Genomic DNA, 20736 nt, shown 5'->3' with positions numbered 1-20736 from the left:
CTCTGCATTTCGCTCCTGTAAGACAAAAGCAATCAGATTAAATATCAATATTTTTCAGAGATAAATGTAAGCTTCACATGTGGGTTGACGACCAGATCCCACACAAAGAGCATTTAGAGATGGTTAAAGAATGAGAACGATCACTTGACCAGTGACCCTTAAGCTGGGAAAGGAAGCAAACCCAACGAGAAGTGTATCCAACAACAAATCATTGGACATTGTAATAGCCAGAAATACCACCGTATTTACAACGCTGATCTGTTGATCTCATCACATGCCAAAGAAAAAGAAAAAAAACAATAGGATCAAATGAAAATACGGCCATTACACTTAAAAGGGCTCAATTTCAGATTTAAGGAAACAATACATTCCTGGCTCAGTCAACCCTGGGAATTCAATGGACTTATATTTTTAACATCTTGTATGTTTAACGTCACAGAGTCAGTATGCCATCAGATATAGCTAAGGACTGGAGCACAGTGTACCACAATTAAACCCTCCGTCTCGCCAACCCCCAATCAACTACCAGCGATCTGCTGACATTTCCCTCCCTGTGGGCTTAATCCCAGAGGTACTGTCACAAGCAGCCAGCCTGGCAGCACTCTGGACAGGGCACACCCGCTGGCCTCATTGGATGGGAACACGGACAACATCTCCATTAAAAATACAGGCTGCATGGAAAGTGTTGTAGGTTGTTAACAGTTGCCATTGCGGGCATTGATTGGTCCAAGGTGCATGTATTGAAGTAGTTTGGTCAAAGACAGAAGAATTCAAAAGGTATTCTGAACATGTTCGTCACCATAACCTCCAACATCCCCAGACAAGCTTTGTTTGCTTATACAATGGCAAACAACCTGACAGATAACGGCTCCCCTTACAAACTTCAGAGCATTTAATTTATGTCCCAACTACCATAAGTGCCAGTCTCCACAACTGCCATCGCTAGCCTAATTTTTTAAAATTGTAATTATATTTATATGTTTATTATTTTACTAAAAAAATCAAATAAAGACAGCAATACTAACAATGACATTCATTGTACTGTTGAATGGGATGGCCAATTTAGAGGACAAAACAAAACTTAACTCACACATACACAAAATCCTATTAGGTGGTACATGTATAAGAAGACAGCATATAGTCATTACAAGCAGTGTAGTTAAGCCAAAAATAGATATTGAGTGGAGTACAGCACAGAGTAGCAGCAGATCGTCAACCCAGTTATGAAGCGGGACTAGAATATTTATCCAGTATCGGCTGCCATATTTTGTAAAACATTGGACTTCTATTGGAGGTATTGTTTCGAATCTTTTCCATATATGTATTACATTACCTACATCCCGTAACCACATTTCAAAGGTAGGTACAGTCTCCAGTTTCCAAAATTGCAATATGAGCCTTTTGGCTAATAGAGTACAAAGAGAGACAGCTTTCCCTTCGTGGTTATTCCCATCAACTGTACCAAACAGAGCGGTCAATGGGTCTGGTTCTAGAACTCTATCAAAGGCTCTAGATAAGTAATCAAAAATGAGAGCCCAGTAAACATGTAACTTGGGACATGTCAAGAATACGTGGGTCAACGTCCCCTCATCCTGCTTGCACCTCACACAGTGGTGAGGTGTCCGGGAATATTTTATGCAGTTTTACTTTTGAGTAATGTAACCTGTGTATCACCTTAAACTGTACAAGGTTGTGTCTGGCATTCACTGAACTGTGGTTTATATTCCTGAGAGCTTCTACCCAGTCCTCATCTGAGATTTCTGACCCAAGTTCTTGTTCCCAAGCCCTTTTAATGGCGTCTGTGGATACCTCTATGTGGGCCTGTAGCACATCATACAGTCTAGAGACCGACCCTTTAGATAGCTTGATCCTTGTCAAACCCCATTCAAATGTAGGACTATTTGGCTTCATGCCATACTGTGGGATATGTGTCCTTATGAAATTCCTGATTTGGAGGTATCTGAAAAAATGTGTTTTTGGCATGTTGAATTTTCCCTGTAATTATTGAAATGAAGCTAACTGACCATCTATGTATAGATTACCAATTGCTGTGAACCCCTTCTCCCTCCACTGTGAAAACACCACATCATCCAATGCGGGGTGGAAAGCATGATTCGGGCAAATCGGGCTGTCAATGTATACAATGGGTATGTTAAGAAAATACCTAATCTGTTTCCAGATCTTAAGCATATGACAAATGACTGGGTTAGAGTCATAAGTGGATTTCTTCACATATGATGGGCTATTAACAAGTGCAGGGAGCGAGGAACATCGACAGGAGGCCTGCTCAATCAAAAGCCATGCAGGCATATCCTTCGGTCTCGTCGCAGGTAAACTTTCCCTCCAGAAAGACACAATGTTCAGATTAGCATCCCACTAATACAGTTTAAAGTGAGGAAGGCCAAAGCCCCCCTCTATTTTGTACTTGCATAAATGCTTCTTTGAAATTCTGGCTGCCTTGTTATCCCATAAAAATGGAGTTACTATTGAATCCAGTTTCTTAAAATAGCTTTGTGGTATGAAATTGGGTAGACATGGGAAGAGGTAAAGAAACCTGGGTAGGACAAGCCTTTTAATAGCGTTTATACGACCAACCAAGGAGATAGGCAGAGTTTTCCAAAATTCTACATTTTGTTTAAGCTGATATATTTTCATGTCCCAATTCGCTTTCAATAGCTGATCAAGGTCTCGTCACTACAATGCCAAGGCTTGTGAACTTGTCCATCACTGTTCTAAAACGGGTAAATTGCAGAAATTGCATATCCACAGGCCGTGATATTGGCATCAACTCACTTTTTTGCCAGTTTATCTTGTAGCCAGAGAAGGAACCAAATGTGTTTATCCAGTTATGGGTGGAATAGAAGTTTTAGGCTTGAACAAAAACAAAAAGAACAGTCTGCATATAGGGAAATTTTGTGCTGTGTGTCATTTATTTTAACAGAAGCTATATCGACACATGCCCGAATGCGAATAGCAAGGGGATCCATGGCTATAGCGAAGAGAGCAGGCGAAATAGGGCACCCCTGTCGGCACCCCTTGAACAAGCGGAATGACTGCAACATTTCTTGATTGGTTACCACGGACGCCATTGGGTGTGCAGAAATAATTCTTATCCAATTAATAAATTCCTTTCCGAACCCGAAGTGCTCCAGAACCGACATCATATACTTCCACTCAATCCGATCAAACGCCTTCTCTGCATCAAGAGCTATTACCACTGCCTCAACCTTCTCTGCATCAAGAGCTATTACCACTGCCTCAACCTTCTCTGCATCAAGAGCTATTACCACTGCCTCAACCTTATGATCGTGATACATTACGTTGAAAAGGCGTCTCAAATTGTAGTATACATGTCGGCCCGGGATAAAACCTGTCTGGTCAGGGTGTATGATGTCGGAAATATGTTTTCAATCGGTGTTAATGTGTTAATTTCCTCTAAAGTTATCCATGCATCGAGTGCAGAAGCTGCCCCAGTCTAGTTTAGGAAGTTCACATTCAGCGAGAAAGCGTTATAGTGGATTAGTAGCATCGCATTTTGATTGGTATAGCTCTGAGTAAAACTGCGCAAAGCATTTATTAATATCCTGCGGATCTGTTACCATTTTACCCTTGTCTTTATTTTGTGAATAGCTCTAGATGCCTGTACATGCCTTAGCTGTCTTGCTAATAATTTGTGGTTTGTCACCCAGTTCAAAATAACTTTGTTGCGTTCTAGCAAGTAAAGAGCCCACCCGTTTCGAAAGGATGGTATTGTATTCATATTTTAACTTTGTGATCTTCTCAAGGACTATATACGAGGAATTCGTCCTAAAAACTTTCCTGTTCCCCTAACTTTCAATTTCTCTCAGCCTAGTATTGGCGCGTTTCCTCCTCTCTGATGTTTAAGAAATAATGTAACCTCTAATCACAGCCTTTAGAGATTCCCAAAGGGTGGAGTCGTCAACATCTCCTGTGTCGTTAGTTCTGAGGAAAAAGGCAATCTGCTCCTTCAAATAGTGAAAAAAAGCCTCATCTTTCAGCAGGTATGCTTCTAAGCACCACGGTCGCAAGCTGTCGACATATTGTCGAGTTTCAGCACCATGGACACAGGAGAGTGGTCCGTAATTAGAATAGGGTGATAGGTAACCGACTCAGCTGCTGAAATTAGTTTGGAGTACAACAAAAAAGTCAATTCTGGAATATGATTTATGAACTGATGAAAAGAAAGAGTAATCCCTGTCTGTTGGGTGCGTCAGTCTCCAAATATCGACAATGTTAAGGTTTGTCATCAATGTATTTAGACAGACACTGGCATTTTATTGTTGAAGTGACCTTGATAGCTGTTTATCTAAAAGAGGATCTAACGTACAGTTAAAGTCCCCTCCAACAATAACACTTGTATCCGAGATATTTGGTATGTCCTTAAATACCCTTTGAAAATATAATGGATCATCGAAGTTGGGACCATATAAATTGACCAAGGTTACTGGTTTCGAATTCAGTGTACCAGCCACAATAATATACCGACCATTAGGATCTGAAATCGAGGATGAGTCAACAAACTGAATGTTTTTCCTTATCAGGATTGCTACCCCTCTCGCTTTTGCATCAAAGTTAGACTGGTATATCTGACCGATCCAGCCGACTCGTAGCTTGGCCTGAGCGGAGCGTTTAATATGAGTTTCTTGAAGAAACACTGTCAGCACCCAGTGATTTAAGATGAGAAAAAAACCTTAGCTCGTTTCACCACATGCCCTAAGCCATTACAGTTCCAGCTGACTATCTTTATTCCACATGGTCTACTCTGTGCTCTGTCACTATGTGGCATTTCTTATTTTAGAGCAAATGGTTGCTGTCATACAAAACTCAGAGAAAAACGTCCCGCCGTGCGGGAGCTTGTCATGCCACCTGTACTAATAATAAACGTGAACATAAAACACATACCCCCTCCCGTCCATTTACTGAGTGACTTCCCCAAACGAAGCACTCCTTGGCTAACACACAAACCTTAGGGTGTCTAGACATACAGCTTGAACTAACTCGTCGTCTATAGATGCTCCGCATAGACGCTAATATTAAATAACACTTAACTCTCACGTTAGGGGGTGAGTGGTGCTAAAACATGATGTGCCAAACAATGCTATATTAGCCACAACATCTCACCAATCATAAGTCCCAAATTCTGATCTTCTAATCGAAAAGACATAGGCCGGAAATCCAAACACATTCCTGGCCTGTATTTGGTCATTTAGCCAGCTGACAGAGCCGTTCTGTATCCTCAGCCAGGGAGCCTGCTTGTCAAGAACAGATTGGCCTCTTTTGGGTTGTCAAAGGTACGTGTTGATCCTTCGACTGTCACCTTAAACCGGGCTGGGAAGAGGAATCCATATCGGATGTTGGCCGCCCTGCATTTGTTGCGTACCTCATCATACTCTTTCCGTTGGTTCCTCACCTCCAAGGTAAGATCTGGGTAGAAAAACACCCTGGCTCCGTTGAAGTTAAGGGGGAACTTTTGACTAGCCAGCTTGAGGATGAGATCCCTGGTCTGGGGATAGTGCAGCCGTACAATGAATGGCCTTGGTAGCCCGCCCTTGGCCGGCTTCGTTGCCTGAGATCTGTGTGCGCGGTCGATCAGGATGGCCCTTTTGAAGTGTTCACTCCCCAGCAGGGCCGGTATCAGCTCCGAGACAAATTCAGTGGGTTTCCCTTTCTCAGTGTCCTCCTGGATGCCACATACTCGGATGTTCTGGCGTCTTGAATGCGACTCAAGCATTTCCAGTCGGGCTTTCAGGGTTTTGTTGTCATTTTTGAACGTTGTGCACTGTTTCTCTATGTCCTGTAGCCTGGCCTCGTGATCGACTGTCGTCTGCTCAACCTCATGCACCCTTCTCTGTGTTGCCTTCACAGGTTCGGCCAAAGTCCCAATACACTTTGAGATATCAGCCAACCTTGTGTCCACCTTCTTGCTTAGTGAGTTTATGGCAGCCAGTATGTCACTTTGCGTAGGCTCTGTGGGGAACTCTTGGAAGCTAGCCTCTTCAGCTAACTCCTCATGGGTTGGCGACGTTGAAATTGGTTCGCTGTCCATCTCATTCAAATTATCTTGTTTAGCGCTAACTTTTTTGGTGCCTTTTCCCTTTGTCATATTTGTTTGAAGTTATAGGTCGTGAGAGGTTAAGATAAATACTAATTTGTTTCAAAATGGAGCGGAGCTCTAGCAAAGCACGTCTACTCCATAGCACGCTCTCTAGCGCCCCCTCGCTAGCCTAATTTAACTGAATATGGCATGCTAGAGTAAATTAACTTAACGTTAGACATTGCATTTGCTTAGTAGCAGCAGTAGTATGTTATCATTAAAAAATAAAAAGCATTTTCAATACTACACCTAAATCAACCCCCCCCCCCTCCCCGTAGAGGTAACCTCCCTGTGTGCGTGTTGTAGATCAACAAGGGGGACTACGAGGTGAGGTGTAAGTCTTTGGGAGCAGTGAGGTGCAGCAGAAGGCCCGAGAGATGATCGAAGAGTTAGGGACCAGAGACAACAGCCCCAGAGGATTCCGCAGAGATAAAACACACGTAAACCACACTTAGTCTTCTCTAAAATTAAAACACGATCAAGCAACACAAAAATAAAGAGCAATATGCGTGTAAAATCAATGTAAACATTGCATAGGCCTATGCTACAATTTCTTACAAAGAGAAAAAAAAATAAAGGGGGCATCAGTAGCATAGTACTTCTCATGTCCCATTCCGGGGTAATGTGATGGCCTATCACTAAGTAGCTCTCTGTAGCACTGAAAGTCCATCCATCTGAAGTAAGTGCAACACACAGTGCATTGGCCAATTCATGGACTTCAGATTTAGCTTGCTTATATAGAGCAGGTACTACCCTTTTGCTGAAATGGGTGAAAGAGGGCGAAATTTGTAATGTTGCTCGGGCACTTGAGGTGCCGAAACACCCCATTCTCAACCACCAAGAACGGGCGCATATCTGCGGCTATAAACATACCCATTGCTCTGGTAATTTTTTGGGGCCTGGTCATAATCGGAGAACACACACCAACTGATTAAGGAACTGCTGAAACTTGATTTCACATTGGTACGATACAGCCTTATTCTAAAATGTATTAAATTGTTTCCTCCCGCACCCATCAATCTACACACAAAACCCCATAATGACAAAGCAAAAACAGGTTTAGAAATGTTTGCAAACGTATATTTTAAAAAATAAAAATAAAAAAATAAAAATAAAAAATCACATTTACAGTTGAAGTCGGAAGTTTACATACACCTTAACCAAATACATTTAAACTCAGTTTCACAACTCCTGATATTAAATCCTAGTAAAAATTAAATTTTAGGTCTGTTAGGATCACCACTTTATTTCAAGAATGTGAAATGTCAGGAAAAAGAGAAAATTATTTCAGCTTTTTTCTTTCATCACATTCCCAGTGGGTCAGAAGTTTACATACACAATTAGTATTTGGTAGCACCTTTAAAATTGTTTAACTTGGGTCAAACGTTTTGGGTAGCCTTTCACAAGGCATAGCTATTTTCAGGTCTCTCCAGAGATGTTCGATCGGGTTCAAGTCCGGGCTCTGGCTGGGCCACTCATGGAATATTCAGAGACTTGTCCCGAAGCCACTTCTGCATTGTCTTGGCTGTGTGCTTGGTTTGGTTGTCCTGTTGGAAGGTGAACCTTCGCCCTCAGTCTGAGGTCCTGAGCAGGTTTTCATCAAGAATCTCTGTACTTAGCTCTGTTCATCTTTGCCCCAACCCTGACTAGTCTCCCAGTCCCTGCCTCTGAAAAACATCCCCACAGTATGATGCTGCCACCACCATGCTTCACCGTAGGGATGGTGCCAGGTTTCCTCCAGAAGTGACACTTGAGATTGAGGCCAAAGAGTTTAGTCTTGTTTCATCAGACGAGAATATTATTTCTTATTATATTAGTCCTTTAGATACCTTTTGGCAAACTCCAAGCGGGCTGTCAAGTGGCTTTTACTGAGGAGTGGCTTCCACCTGGCCCTACCATAAAGGCCTGATTGATGGAGTGCTGCAGAGATGATTGTCCTTCTGGAAGGTTCTCCCATCTCCATAGAGGAACTCTAAAGCTCTATCAGAGTGACTATCGGGTTCTTGGCCACCTCCCTGACCAAGGCCCTTCTCCCCCGATTGCACAGTTTGGCTTGGTGGTTGTAAACTTCTTCGAATTTAAGAATGATGGAGGCCACTGTTTTTAGGGACCTTCAGTGCTGCAGAAATGTTTTCGTAGCCTTCTGCAAATCTAACTCGACACAATCCTGTCTTGGAACTACAGATAATTCCTTTGACCTCATGGCTTGGTTTTGCTCTGACATTCACTGTCAACTGCGGGACCTTATGTAGACAGGTATGTGCCTTTCCAAATCATATCCAATCAATTGAATTTAGCAAGTGGACTCCAAATTTTAGATACATCACGGATGATCAATGGAAACAGGATACACCTGAACTCAATTGAGTCTCCTAGCTCCTAGAATACTTATGAAAAAAATCTAAAACCTGTTGTCACTTGGTCATTATTGGGTTGTGTGTACATCGGATTTTTTATTTTATTTTTTAAAATAAATTAAAATGTAACCTTATTTTTTTAAATCAGCATTTTTACAATCAGGCTGTAATGTAAAAATGTGGAAAAAGCCAAGGGGTCTGAATATTTCCTGAAAGCACAAATCCTAATTTAAAGCCCTAGTCATTACGTTTATAAGTTAGTCAGTCGGTTGAATCATGGCTGTGTAATGGTGTTGCCAGCAAAGTAGATTAACTTTTGCTCAAGGGAAAATACACAATGTGATTAGCCTATACATCTCTTATACAGTTTGATTGATCAACTTAATTAAAGATTAGTGATCCACATAGCCATTCTTCTTGCCTACTCACTGCATAAAGTGGAAAAGTAATTAACTGCCTAGTCCTCCCCTGGAGCACAGTGTGTGCAGTTCTACAGAACATGGTTTTGCTAGATTGAGTCAAGAAAGCTAGACTTCACTCTAGTTATTCGCTCTACTGCTCATGGGGCTATCACAATGGTAGAGTAAGGCGAGTAACCCATACACTACTCAGTAGTACAGTGGGATCCTCACATGAAAAGGTCAGACATAAACCCAATGAATTCAGCCTCGTCATTCCATCCCTTTTTTTTTGTTGCTACGGGACATTTAGATTAGTTCCTTTACTCTAGCAGGACGAATCAGGTCTCATGAGCTTTGACGCTTTATAACTCGCAAACCAAGGTTTTTTATCCCCAGCTGTGCTTGTGTCACTTAAAACCAAGTCAGAAAAAAACATTGGAAACCAACAGATGTTTAAGGTACTGCAAGAATTGTGGAAGATGTGTGATTCCAGTCACTCTAGTCGAGATGCAAGACTTACTTTAGCTCCCAGGTGTCAAGAAATCCCTAGATGCCGAGGGGAATGGAGTTGGATAGTAAAACTTTGGTTATGAGAAAGGAGTAGCCTATATTGAGTTGTCATTGTAAAACACCAGATCTAACTAGATAACTCCCCATTCAGGCTAAAGATAGCGCAAACATCCCACTGGAATCCCCAGGCCAGGAGCAGAGAGAAAAGAGGTCCTATTTTCCCTTCCTGCCTTCGTTTCTCACTAATGCAGAAACTCTCGTCCCACTTTCTCCTCCTCGTCCCACTTTCTCCTCCTTAGTTTTATTTTAGTCTCCATTCATTACCCTGACTGGCCTGAAACACCATGCCCCCCCCCCCCCCCCCTTCAACCCACATGCCAAGTTTTCCCTCCTCAGTCTTGGGTCCTTTTAGGGGTAAAAAAAAAGTCTCACTGACACTACCTGTATCGTTGTATGGGTATGTCTCTCTGCTTGTTGTTTCCCCTAGACTTCTGGCAAAGCCCAAGGCGGTCAAGTGGCCAGTCATGGACCGGATGGATTATTGATTTGGCTGTGTGCACCTTGGAAGCAGGAGCAGGCTTGGAGGCACACAACCTAATTACCTTTCTGCTTTCTTTTTCAATCCGAGTGGGAGCAGAGGCAAGAGCGGATCGCTGCCTGATGGGCACAGGTACTCCTAGCACCCGCCGTGCGCATGGCAACAAGATTTAGAGGTGATAAGACAACTAGAAAGAGTGTCCTGTTGAGCAAATGTCCACCCACAGCTGGAAGGAATCCCATTAAAGCAGGTCCATACAGTCTCTGTTTAGCTAGTTATATATTTTTGGTCAGTGGTGTCATTGACTACTCGAGTTTAGTACAGAAGTCTTTCTTGCCATATGGCTTTTGCATCCTGCCAAACTGTGGACTATATTCCTCAACCAAGAGAATGAAATCTGTCTCTAGCCATAGAACCCTGTGGTGAGTCATTCAATTCAGAATACACCCTGGATACTGTGGCTTGGACAAACCTCTAATTGAGAGCCACGTATTTTTCTTTATGTGCAGGATGTAAATGAGATTACCCACACTTCAAAAAGACTCATTGTAATTCACACCAAGCCCCTTCTCGGCTCTCATTTGAGAACAATCGGCTGCACAGTTCACACTGAACACACCTCTGCCGCTCAGTACAGTGTGTGGCTCGTGAAATGCTTTCCAACATTCTGTCCCTCTCAGTTAAACTGTGTGGTCTAGAACATTCACATTAAGCTAGCTAGGTGGGACAATCACAGTCGTAAGTTCTTTATTGAGGAAAGATATACTTATCAGCAAAGTCAGAGAAACATCCCTTTTTCAGGACCCTGTCTTTCAAAAATCGTAAAACTCAAAATAACTTCACAGATCTTCATTGTAAAGGGTTTAAACACCGGTTCCCATGCTTGTTCAATGAACCATAAACAATTTATGAACATGCACCTGTGGGATGAACGTTAAGACACTAACAGCTTACAGACAGTGGCAATTAAGGTCAAAGTTATGAAAACTTAGGACACTAAAAATACCTTTCTACTGACTCTGAAAAACACTTAAATAAAGATGCCCAGGGTCCCTGCTCACCTGCCTGAACGTGCCTTAGGCATGCTGCAAGGAGGCATGAGAACTGCAGATATGGGCAGAGCAATAAATTGCAATGTCCGTACTGTGAGACGCCTAAGACAGCGCTACAGGGAGACAGGATGGACAGCTGATCATCCTCGCAGTGGCAGACAACGTGGATCAACACCTGCACAGGATCGGGACATCCAAACATCACACCTGCACGACAGGTACAGGATGGCAACAACTCCCCTTGTTACACCAGGAACGCACAGTTCCTCCATCAGTGCTCAGACTGTCCGCAATAGGCTGTGAGAGGCTGGACTGGGGGCTTGTAGGCCTGTTGTAAGGCAGGTCTTCAACAGACATCACCGGCAACAACGTCTACTATGGGCACAAACCCACCTTTGCTGGACCACACAGGACTGGCTAAAAGTGCTCTTCACTGACGAGTCGCGGTTTTGTCTCACCAGGGGTGATGGTGGGATTCGCGTTTATCGTCGAAGGAATGAGCGATACACAGAGGCATGTACTCTGGAGCGGGATTGATTTGGAGGTGGAGGGGCGGTGTGTCTGGGGCGGTGTGTCACAGCATCATCGGACTGAGCTTGATGTCATTGCAGGCAATCTCAACGATGTGGGTTACAGGGAAGACCTCCTCCTCCCTCATGTGCTACCCTTCCTGCAGGCTCATCCTGACATGACACTCCAGCATGACAATGCCACCAGCCATACTGCTCGTTCTGTGCGCGATTTCCTGCAAGACAGGAATGTCAGTGTTCTGCCATGGCCAGCGAAGCACCCGGATCTCAATCCCATTGAGCACATCTGGCACCTGTTGGATCGGAGGGTGAGGGCTAGAGCCAATCCCCCAGAAATGTCTGAACTTGCAGGTGCCTTGATGGAAGAGTGGGGTAATATCTCACAGCAGGAACTGGCAAATCTGGTGCAGTTCAGATGCACTGCAGTGCTTAATGCAGCTGGTGGCCACATCAGATACTTACTGTTACTTTTAATTTAGACCCCCCATTTGTTCAGGAACACATTATTCCATTTCTGTTAGTCACATGTCTGTGGAATTGTTCAGTTTATGTCTCAGTTGTTGAATATTGTTATGATCATACAAATATTTACACATGTTAAGTTTGCTGAAAATAAGCGCAGTTGATAGTGAGAGGACGTTTCTTTTTTTGCTGAGTTTGATTATATATAATCTTCATTTTCTATTTTTTTTTTTACCACAGATCAAAGTAACGTGCTGTATTCACACACACACCACATGACCAAAAGTATGTGGACACCTGCTCGTCGAACGTCTCATTCAAAAATCATGGGCATTAATATGGAATTCGACTCCAATCAAGTTGAAGAAACAGCTCAAGAATGATCAATGGAAACAGGATACACCTGAGCTCAATTTCTAGTCTCATACAGTAGCAACGGGTCTGAATACATATGTAAATAAGGAGTCTTTATTTTAATACATTATCTAAAATGTCTAAATCTATTTATCGCTTTGTCATCATGGGGTATTGTGTGTAGATAGATGCATACAGTGCATTCAGAAATGATTCAGACCCCTTCCCCACATTTTGATTCTTAGCCTTATTCTAAAAAAAAAAACATCCTCAGCAATCTACACAAAATACCCCATTATGACAATGTAAAAACAGTTTAGAATTTTTGCAAATGTATTAAAAGTAAAAACAGTTTTCAAACCCTTAGCTATGAGAAATTGAGCACAGGTGCATCCTGTTTCCATTGATCCTCCTTGAGATGTTTCTACAACTTGATTGGAGTCCACCTGTGGTAAATTCAATTGATTGGACATGATTTGAAAAGCACACAGTTGACAGTGGATGTCAGGGCAAAAACCATGCCATGAGGTCGAAGGAATTGTCCTTAGAGCGCTGAGACAGGATTGTGTTGAGGCACAGATCTGGGGAAGGGTACCAACAAATGTCTGCAGCATTGAAGGTCCCCAAGAACACAGTGGTCTCTATCATTCTTAAATGGAAGAAGTTTGGATCAACCAAGACTCTTCCTAGAGTTAGCCGCCCGGCCAAACTGAGTAATTGGGGGAGAAGGGCCTTAGTCAAGGAGGTTACCAAGAACCCGATGGTCACTGACAAAGTTCCAGAATTCGTCTGTGGAGATGGGAGAACCTTCCAGAAGGACAACCATCTCTGTAGCACTCCACCAATCAGGCCTTTATGGTAGAGTGACCAGATGGAAGCCACCACAGCCCGCTTGTAGTTTGCCAAAAGGCACCTAAAGGACTCTCAAACCATGAGAAACAAGATTCTCTGGTCCAATGAAACCCAGGGTTAACTATTTGGCAGGACTGGGAGACTAGTCAGGATCAAGGGAAAGATGAACGAAAAGTAGAGAGATCATTGATTAAAACCTGCTCCAGAGCGCTCAGGACCTCAAACTGGGGTGAAGGTTCACCTTCCAACAACCCTAAGCACACAGCCAAGATAACGCATTAGTGGCTTCGGGACAAGTCTCTGAATATTCCTTGAGTGTCCCAGCCAGAGCCCGGACTTTAACTCGATCGAACATCTCTGGAGACCTGAAAATAGCTGTGCAGCAACTCTACCCATTCAACATGACAGATCTAGTGAGGATCTGCAGAGAGGAAGGGGAGAAACTCCACAAATACAGGTGTGCCAAGCTTGTAGCGTCATACCCAAGAAGACCCGATGCTGTAATCGCTGCCAACGGTGCTTCAACAAAGTACTGAATAAAGGGTCTGATTACTTATGTAAAATGTACATTTATTATTTTTAACAATGTTGCCTTGTCATTATGGGGTAGTGTGTAGATTGATGATTTAAAAAAAATTGTAATACATTTTTGAATAAGGCTGTAACGTAACAAAATGTGGAAAAAGTCAAGGAGTCTGAATACTTTCCGAAGGCACTGTATAGGCCTAGCTATATGCCCAGTGTATATGTTCACTCTCCTGTGCCATAAAGGACTGAGAAGAATATCCTCTGGTGCCACTCTAAGCTTGGTTCTATTTTGAACTGTTTTTATATTCATGGCATTTTCTCTCCCTGTGGTTCGGCGGATTGGTTTGGGCAGGCAGGCGTTTAACTGGCAGGAGGATGTCCACAGGGATCCCTCCAAACCCTCATCCTGGGATCCAATCCCTGCCATCAGGGGAACCAGCTCAGTGACCAATCACAGGCAACTAATGGTTGTTACTAACTGGAGAGACCTTAAAACTCATTAAACCAGCCAGAGGAAAAACAGATTTGCTACAATTTGTACAAAAGTTTCAGCTTCTTCCACATACACACAATCAATTCCCTCAATGTATAGTGAGTGAGGCAATCGGTTATCTGTAGATATGGCCTGATCCTATCATAAGCTAGGCCTACTACTATTAACTATATTCCTCTTAAGGTGGGACAGTCTATCAAACCAAAAAAATTACCAAGTTCACCATATTAAAAGAAAAAGGTTGTAAAAAAGATCTGCTTACCTGCCAGACACCCACAATGGCATTTGCTATCAGAATCAGCAAAATTACAAAAGGCTCCACGAAGGCTGTGATGGTCTCCTCTCCCTCCTCAAACCAGGCCAGCACCTGAAACAGGCAGACAAGTCAGACAGCAATACAAAAAAAAATACAATCATTTTATGCCCTGCAGTTGCAGATATCAATGTCTCAGTTATACCAGCTTTAGGGTGTGGCGGAGATGAGGCAAGGGTCAAGATAACAGAGCCTGGAGCACTATTGCAAAACCAGAGCAAAGGCAATCACTTGGTAACAGTAAGTAATTCAATTTGGGTGAAAAGTAGCAGTTGGAGAGTGACAATGCTCGTCAGGGCTGAAAGTGTGATTGTCAGCACAAGCCCATCAAACACTTAATTGTTATGTCAGCTGCAGGACTTTCAGCTCCATCAATCAAATCATGAACATGCCATTTCTAATACCTGTAGTTCACATTCGAAGTACCACACAACTCTACCCTGTTCAGGCATCCAGTCTCTAGCAAAGCATTTTGTCCTCTCAACAGTGAGTGACTGCTCTTTAAAGTGGTGTTCATTTCCATTAAGTCCTTCTCAGCCACTGAAATAGGATGCATGGGTTTAATCCAGTGGTTTGAATAACCACATTACATATCAAAAAATAAGCAATTTCATCTGCTGAGGCCCAGCCACTTTACCTCATAGAAATGACTTGGAGATAGAGGGAACAACAGTAGAAATTACTGAAAAGAAAGATAAAGAAATCTCTAGAAATCCCTAGAAATCCTAAACTAGGCTACACTAGGGCTGGAGCGGTAGCTTCCCACACAACAGTGCTCATAAAGGCCAAGCTTGAACTTGTATGCTATGGAATGACCACTTCTTTGAATGAAGAGGCAAAAAAAACACACATCCTCTTATTTTATTTTGATGTCTCCGACAGTCAATCATGAACAGAGAGATAGGCTCTGCGCTCAGGCAGTGGAGTACACTACAGAGGCCTCAGCATCATTAACTCAGAGGTAGAGGTCGATCGATTAATCAGAATGGCCGATTAATTAGGGTATTTTGGACACCGATTTGGACGATATTTTTTTTATACACCTTTATTTAACTAGGCAAGTCAGTTAAGAACGCCTTCTTATTTTCAATGACGGCCTAGGAACGGTGGGTTAACTGCCTTGTTCAGGGGCAGAACGACAGATTTTACCTTGTCAGATCAGGGATTCAATCTTGCAACCTTACGGTTAACAAGTCCAACGCTCTAACCACCTGCCTCATTGCACTCCACGAGGAGCCTGCCTGTTAAGTGAATGCAGTAAGCCACGGTAATTTTCTAGCTAGCCTTAAACTTATCTTATAAAAAGCAATCAATCATAATCACTAGTTAACTACACATGGTTGATGATATTACTAGTTTATCTAGCGTGTCTTGTGTTGAATATAATCGATGCGGTGCGTATCGTTGCTCCAATGTGTACCTAACCATGAACATCAATGCCTTTCTTAAAATCAATACACAGAAGTATATATTTTTTAAACCTGCATATTTAGCAAAAAGAAATCCAAGTTAACAGGCAATATTAACCAGGTGAATTTGTCACTTCTCTTGCGTTCATTGCACGCAAAGTCGGTGTATATGCAACAGTTTGGGCTGCCTAATTTGCCAGAATTTTACGTAATTATGACATAACAGTGAAGGTTGTGCAATGTAACAGCAATATTTAGACTTATGGATGCCACCCGTTAGATAAAATACAGAACGGTTCCGTATTTCACTGAAAGAATAAACGTCTTGTTTGAGATGATAGTTTCCGGATTACCATATTAATGACTATGTGTGTTATTATGTTATAATTAAGTCTATGATTTGATAGAGCAGTCTGACTGAGCGATGGTAGGCACCAGCAGGCTCGTAAGCATTCATTCAAACGGCACTTTCGTGCATTTGCCAGCAGCTGTTTATGACTTCAAGCCTATCAACTCCCGAGATGAGGCTTGTGTAACCGATGTGAAATGGCTAGCTAGTTAGCGGGGTGCACGCTAATGGCGTTTGGAGTGGTTGTTCCCCTTGCTCTGCATGGGTAACGCTGCTTCAAGGATGGCTGTTGTCGATGTGTTCCTGGTTCGAGCCCAGGTAGGGACGAGGAGAGGGATGGAAGCTATACTGTTACACTGGCAATAGTAAAGTGCCTATAAGAACATCCAATAGTCAAAGGTATATTAAATACAAAATCGTATAGCGAGAAACAGTCCTATAATAACTACAACCTAAAACTTCTTACCTGGGAATATTGAAGACTCATGTTAAAAGGAACCACCAGCTTTCATATGTTCTCATGTTCTGAGCAAGGAACTTAAACGTAAGCTTTCTTACATGGCACATATTGCACTTTTACTTTCTTCAACACTTTGTTTCTGCATTATTTAAACCAAATTGAACGTTTCATTATTTATTTGAGGCTAAATAGATTTTATTGATGTATTATATTAAGTTATAATAAGTGTTCATTCAGTATTGTTGTAATTGTCATCATTACAAATAAATACAAATCGTCCGATTAATCTGTATCCGCTTTTTTGGGTCCTCCAATAATCGGTATCTGCGTTGGAAAATCAACTATCGGTCGACCTCTACTCAGAGTCCACCTAATTATCCTTGTCAAGCTCTCTGGCGTTAACAGTCAATAATATGACTAATTTGCGCAATGAATAGAGGATTGAAAGCCTCTCACTACCATGTATTGGTAAATGTGTTCAGCGTAATGACAGCATCAGTCCCATATCATCAAATCTTATCCAGTAAATGGGTCTATTGTTGCTCAAAGACTATTTCAGAACAACAGGTTAAGAATTAAGTTGTCTCCTCAATCAGAATCTAGGCCAGAACCACCCAGTTAGAGGTACAGCCTATCGCAACAAATGCCAATGAAAAATGTGAACATCTTGACAGCTCAAGCACGTTTAGGACTCTCGTGTGTGTGTGTGTGAGAGAGAGACCCGGCCACTGCTGGATGTGATTTAAAGGCCAGATTCCTGAACATCACTGTGAGTGACTGTCCCCGCTGCTGGTGATATCTACAGTGATGTGGCGTTGAATACGAGCCAACAGGAAGGGAAATGGGGTCACAGAGGTGAACTTGGCACTCACCAGGATCACCACTAGTGAGGCCACTTGTGATATAACCCAAACATTGTTTATGTCCAGATCAACTGCTTCCCCTGAAGGACTTCAATAGAAGGGATATGATGGGGCCTAAAAGGAGTAAATTAGGCATAATTGGGCAACAGCAGGAAAAGGAGGCTCCAAACAGGTGCAAGAAAATGGCTGACGACCAGTGACTCACTAACAACTGGAAACTCAATCTCCATCAATGATGTTCTCAACATAGCAGACTAGGATGTAATGACATTACAAGTAGGTGCAACAACCAATTATCCCTAAATTATTGGATGAATGCCAGTTTAACATCACATTTTCACCGGAATAGACAGATACCATACAAAACCGACATGAAGCTGGAGCTGTGGGTACAAGGCCTAATGGAGACACAGGATTTTGCAATTTCTTAAGAAAACACTCTTCAGTGCCATCTGCCCTAGAGGGGATTTGTGTGTTCCCAACAATTATGCTCATACACTTATTCTGGACATATGAAGCATACCATCATCCTCATTTCAATAAAGTAATTATATACTTACAAAGGATATGCAGGCCGCAAGAAGAAGAATCCTCACAAGTAGATCTCCAAACTGTTCAGCTACCAGTTCCCATAAAGACTTTCCTAAGAAAAGAAGAGGGTTTGATTGCATCCAAATAATTGGATACCTATAAAAAGTTAATTAGCAAACAAAAAAAATAGAACGATTTACTTACCCTCCTCAGCAGGTAATTCTGCGATTCATCCAAAGGATACCACACCGGAAATAGAGGAAAACAGTGAGAGAGGAAGGTTACAACAGAAAATAAGTTATCCGATTACGAATAAGAGTTTCAAAGGGGAAAATACATCTAAATTGACGTGGACTGGAAGACAAACATAAGACATACTGAACATCGTTTAGAACAGGCTGACCACTTTAAATGTACAGCATTTTGCTTTAGCTCGTTCACTGAAATTGTTTCAACACACGAGACTGTACATGTTCGTGACGTCAGTATTTCGTTCAAACAAGCCGGTTGCTGAAGAATGCCAGCGGCGGAGCGAGTTTAGCAGGCTAACAGGCCGTACACCGTGTGGCCAGGGAAGGGATATCACATTTCAGCAACATGTTACTCACCGTTAGGTCCCCATTTTTCCCGCTGCCTCTTCACCTGGTCTAAACCTAGACCTGTGCTTTCGTTCACGTTGAAATGGCTGTAAACTTCCTCCACTGTCTTTGTGTGAGCGTTCTCCATGGTGAGTATCTGTGCGAGGTCACACACTAGCTCGCTAACGTTCGCTGAAACCTCGACAACCCCACTGATTACTCACTTATTTTGTGTCTTCCCCAAACTCACGCTGCCAAAAATTCATTCGAATATCTTGAAATGGATTTGATTTCCCAAACACTAAATAACCTGACGTGCAATGAAAATGGTGGATGTTAGTCCTCACACTTGTTAGGAGACCGATGCCTTCCCCCGTCAAATTCGCCGGTTGGCTACAATGTTCCAGACAACCATGAAATACGGATAATTCATACCACTATCAAAACTATTTAATTTTTTAAGGGGCAATAACAAAAAAATGCGTCTCTGTAGTTGGATAATGCAGGTGGTTACGCGGTAGGTCTGACAAGTACAGCCTTCGTGGATGTCCGCTGTCTATTTGCTCTTGTGTTGTGTGCTGCCGCGGGTTCAATGCTTTCCCCATCAGCACCAATAGCATTTGTTCACTACCCTTTCGCATGCTCTGAATGCTGCGCTCGGCGTCCGCATGTGGAATGCGCTTATTGGTTGGAGAGACTCCGGAAATCCATTTTTCTTCCCGATCTTTCGGTCCTCACTAGTTACCACAGCCTATTTCAAAAAATGGATCTGAAAAAATCGTCTTTCAACCCTAACCACCCTGCTAACATTATGCCTAACCTTAAATTAAGACAAGTTTTGTGATAGCCAATTGCGACTTTGTGGTTGTAGTAACTTCTGACAAACTGATCTTCTTCGGTGGGGTTTATCAGCGGTTGGAATCCAATGTTATTGTGTCTTACCACCACCTACTGTACTGGAGTGTGGGCCAGAGACCAAGAGAAAGTAAATCCTACCTGCCAGCCCCGTTGCTCTTAGAAAAATATTACATATTTGAGACTATATCTAATGACGTTCTACTCAATATACTCTAAACTACTTTTCTGTATCCCCTTCTCCCTCATACTAGATTTCAGCCTCTCTCTTTCCCTCTGATACTTGAAATAAATGCCTGCCCTTAGTATCTCTACTTCACTGCTCCTGCCATCTCTGCACCATCACTGTCCATATCGGTCTTTTGCCTCTGCCTTGCTCATTGAAACTACAACATCCCCACTACTAAGTGCTTGTTTAGCGGGTATATCAACTACCAAGTTCCCCTCCACCCCCACATGGGCTGGGACCACAGGAGGTTGGTGGTACCTTAATTGAGGAGGACAGGCTCGTGGTAAATCCTCCATTTGCTCCGTTTCAGCCATTATTATGAGCAGTCTTCACCTCAGCAGCCTCCACTGACTGGGAACCAAGTAAATCTTATCTGTATGCCCATCTGTTTAATCCTGCCATGGGTTTGTAGTACATCATAAAGCAGGTCTTGTCTGCTATGTGAGCTAAAGGACTGCAGACTCGTCAACACTGCACATGAATCAGAGCAAATAACTACTCTGTCTGGCTTGACTTACTCCACATATTGCAAGGCCAACAGTATGGCCATCAGCTCTGCCACATATACAACCAGATGATCTGAAATACATTTCCTGACTGTCACCCCACATTCCTGCACTTCAAATGCTGACCCAGTACGTCCTGTCCTTGGATCTTTTGAATGATCTGTGTAAATGGCCATAAAATCCTGATACACAGTATGCATCTATCTATTAAACAAATAAGATGGACCAACACCCATCCTATCTTTCCGTAGTCTCTCCAACACTTCTAGATCAACTGCTGAAGGTGGGAGTAGCCATGGTGGATTTACAGGAATAGGTATCGTTGGACTAAACTCTCTTGCATACAGTCCCACCTCCCTCGCCTGGGTATTACCCACCCAAAGCTCGTGTTCTGTGCTCGCTCATGTTTTCCATCATGCCTGTAAAATCCCTTTTGCAGAATGAAACACCC

The 20736-nt window shown here is 42.6% G+C and overlaps 1 protein-coding gene across 2 annotated transcripts in view; it reads right to left on the bottom strand.

Moving 5' to 3' along the window:
• Positions 1-19572, bottom strand: part of LOC109868665 (sarcoplasmic/endoplasmic reticulum calcium ATPase 2-like) — a 57753-nt gene extending 38181 nt beyond the window's left edge. For both annotated transcript variants that reach the window (XM_020458378.2, XM_020458379.2), the window contains exons 1-5: positions 18726-19572; positions 18322-18339; positions 18147-18229; positions 14455-14559; positions 1-15 (exon numbers count right to left, since the gene is read on the bottom strand). The exon at positions 1-15 is cut by the window's left edge and continues 124 nt beyond it. In XM_020458378.2, the coding sequence (XP_020313967.1) occupies positions 1-15; positions 14455-14559; positions 18147-18229; positions 18322-18339; positions 18726-18843 (339 nt within the window). In that variant the 5' untranslated portion in view covers positions 18844-19572. The remainder of the gene's footprint in view (positions 16-14454; positions 14560-18146; positions 18230-18321; positions 18340-18725) is intronic.
• Positions 19573-20736: the final 1164 nt, after the last annotated feature.

This window comes from Oncorhynchus kisutch, linkage group LG23 (assembly GCF_002021735.2).
Source record: "Oncorhynchus kisutch isolate 150728-3 linkage group LG23, Okis_V2, whole genome shotgun sequence".
NCBI lineage: Eukaryota > Metazoa > Chordata > Actinopteri > Salmoniformes > Salmonidae > Oncorhynchus > Oncorhynchus kisutch.
This window is presented reverse-complemented; position numbering and strand designations above follow the sequence as displayed.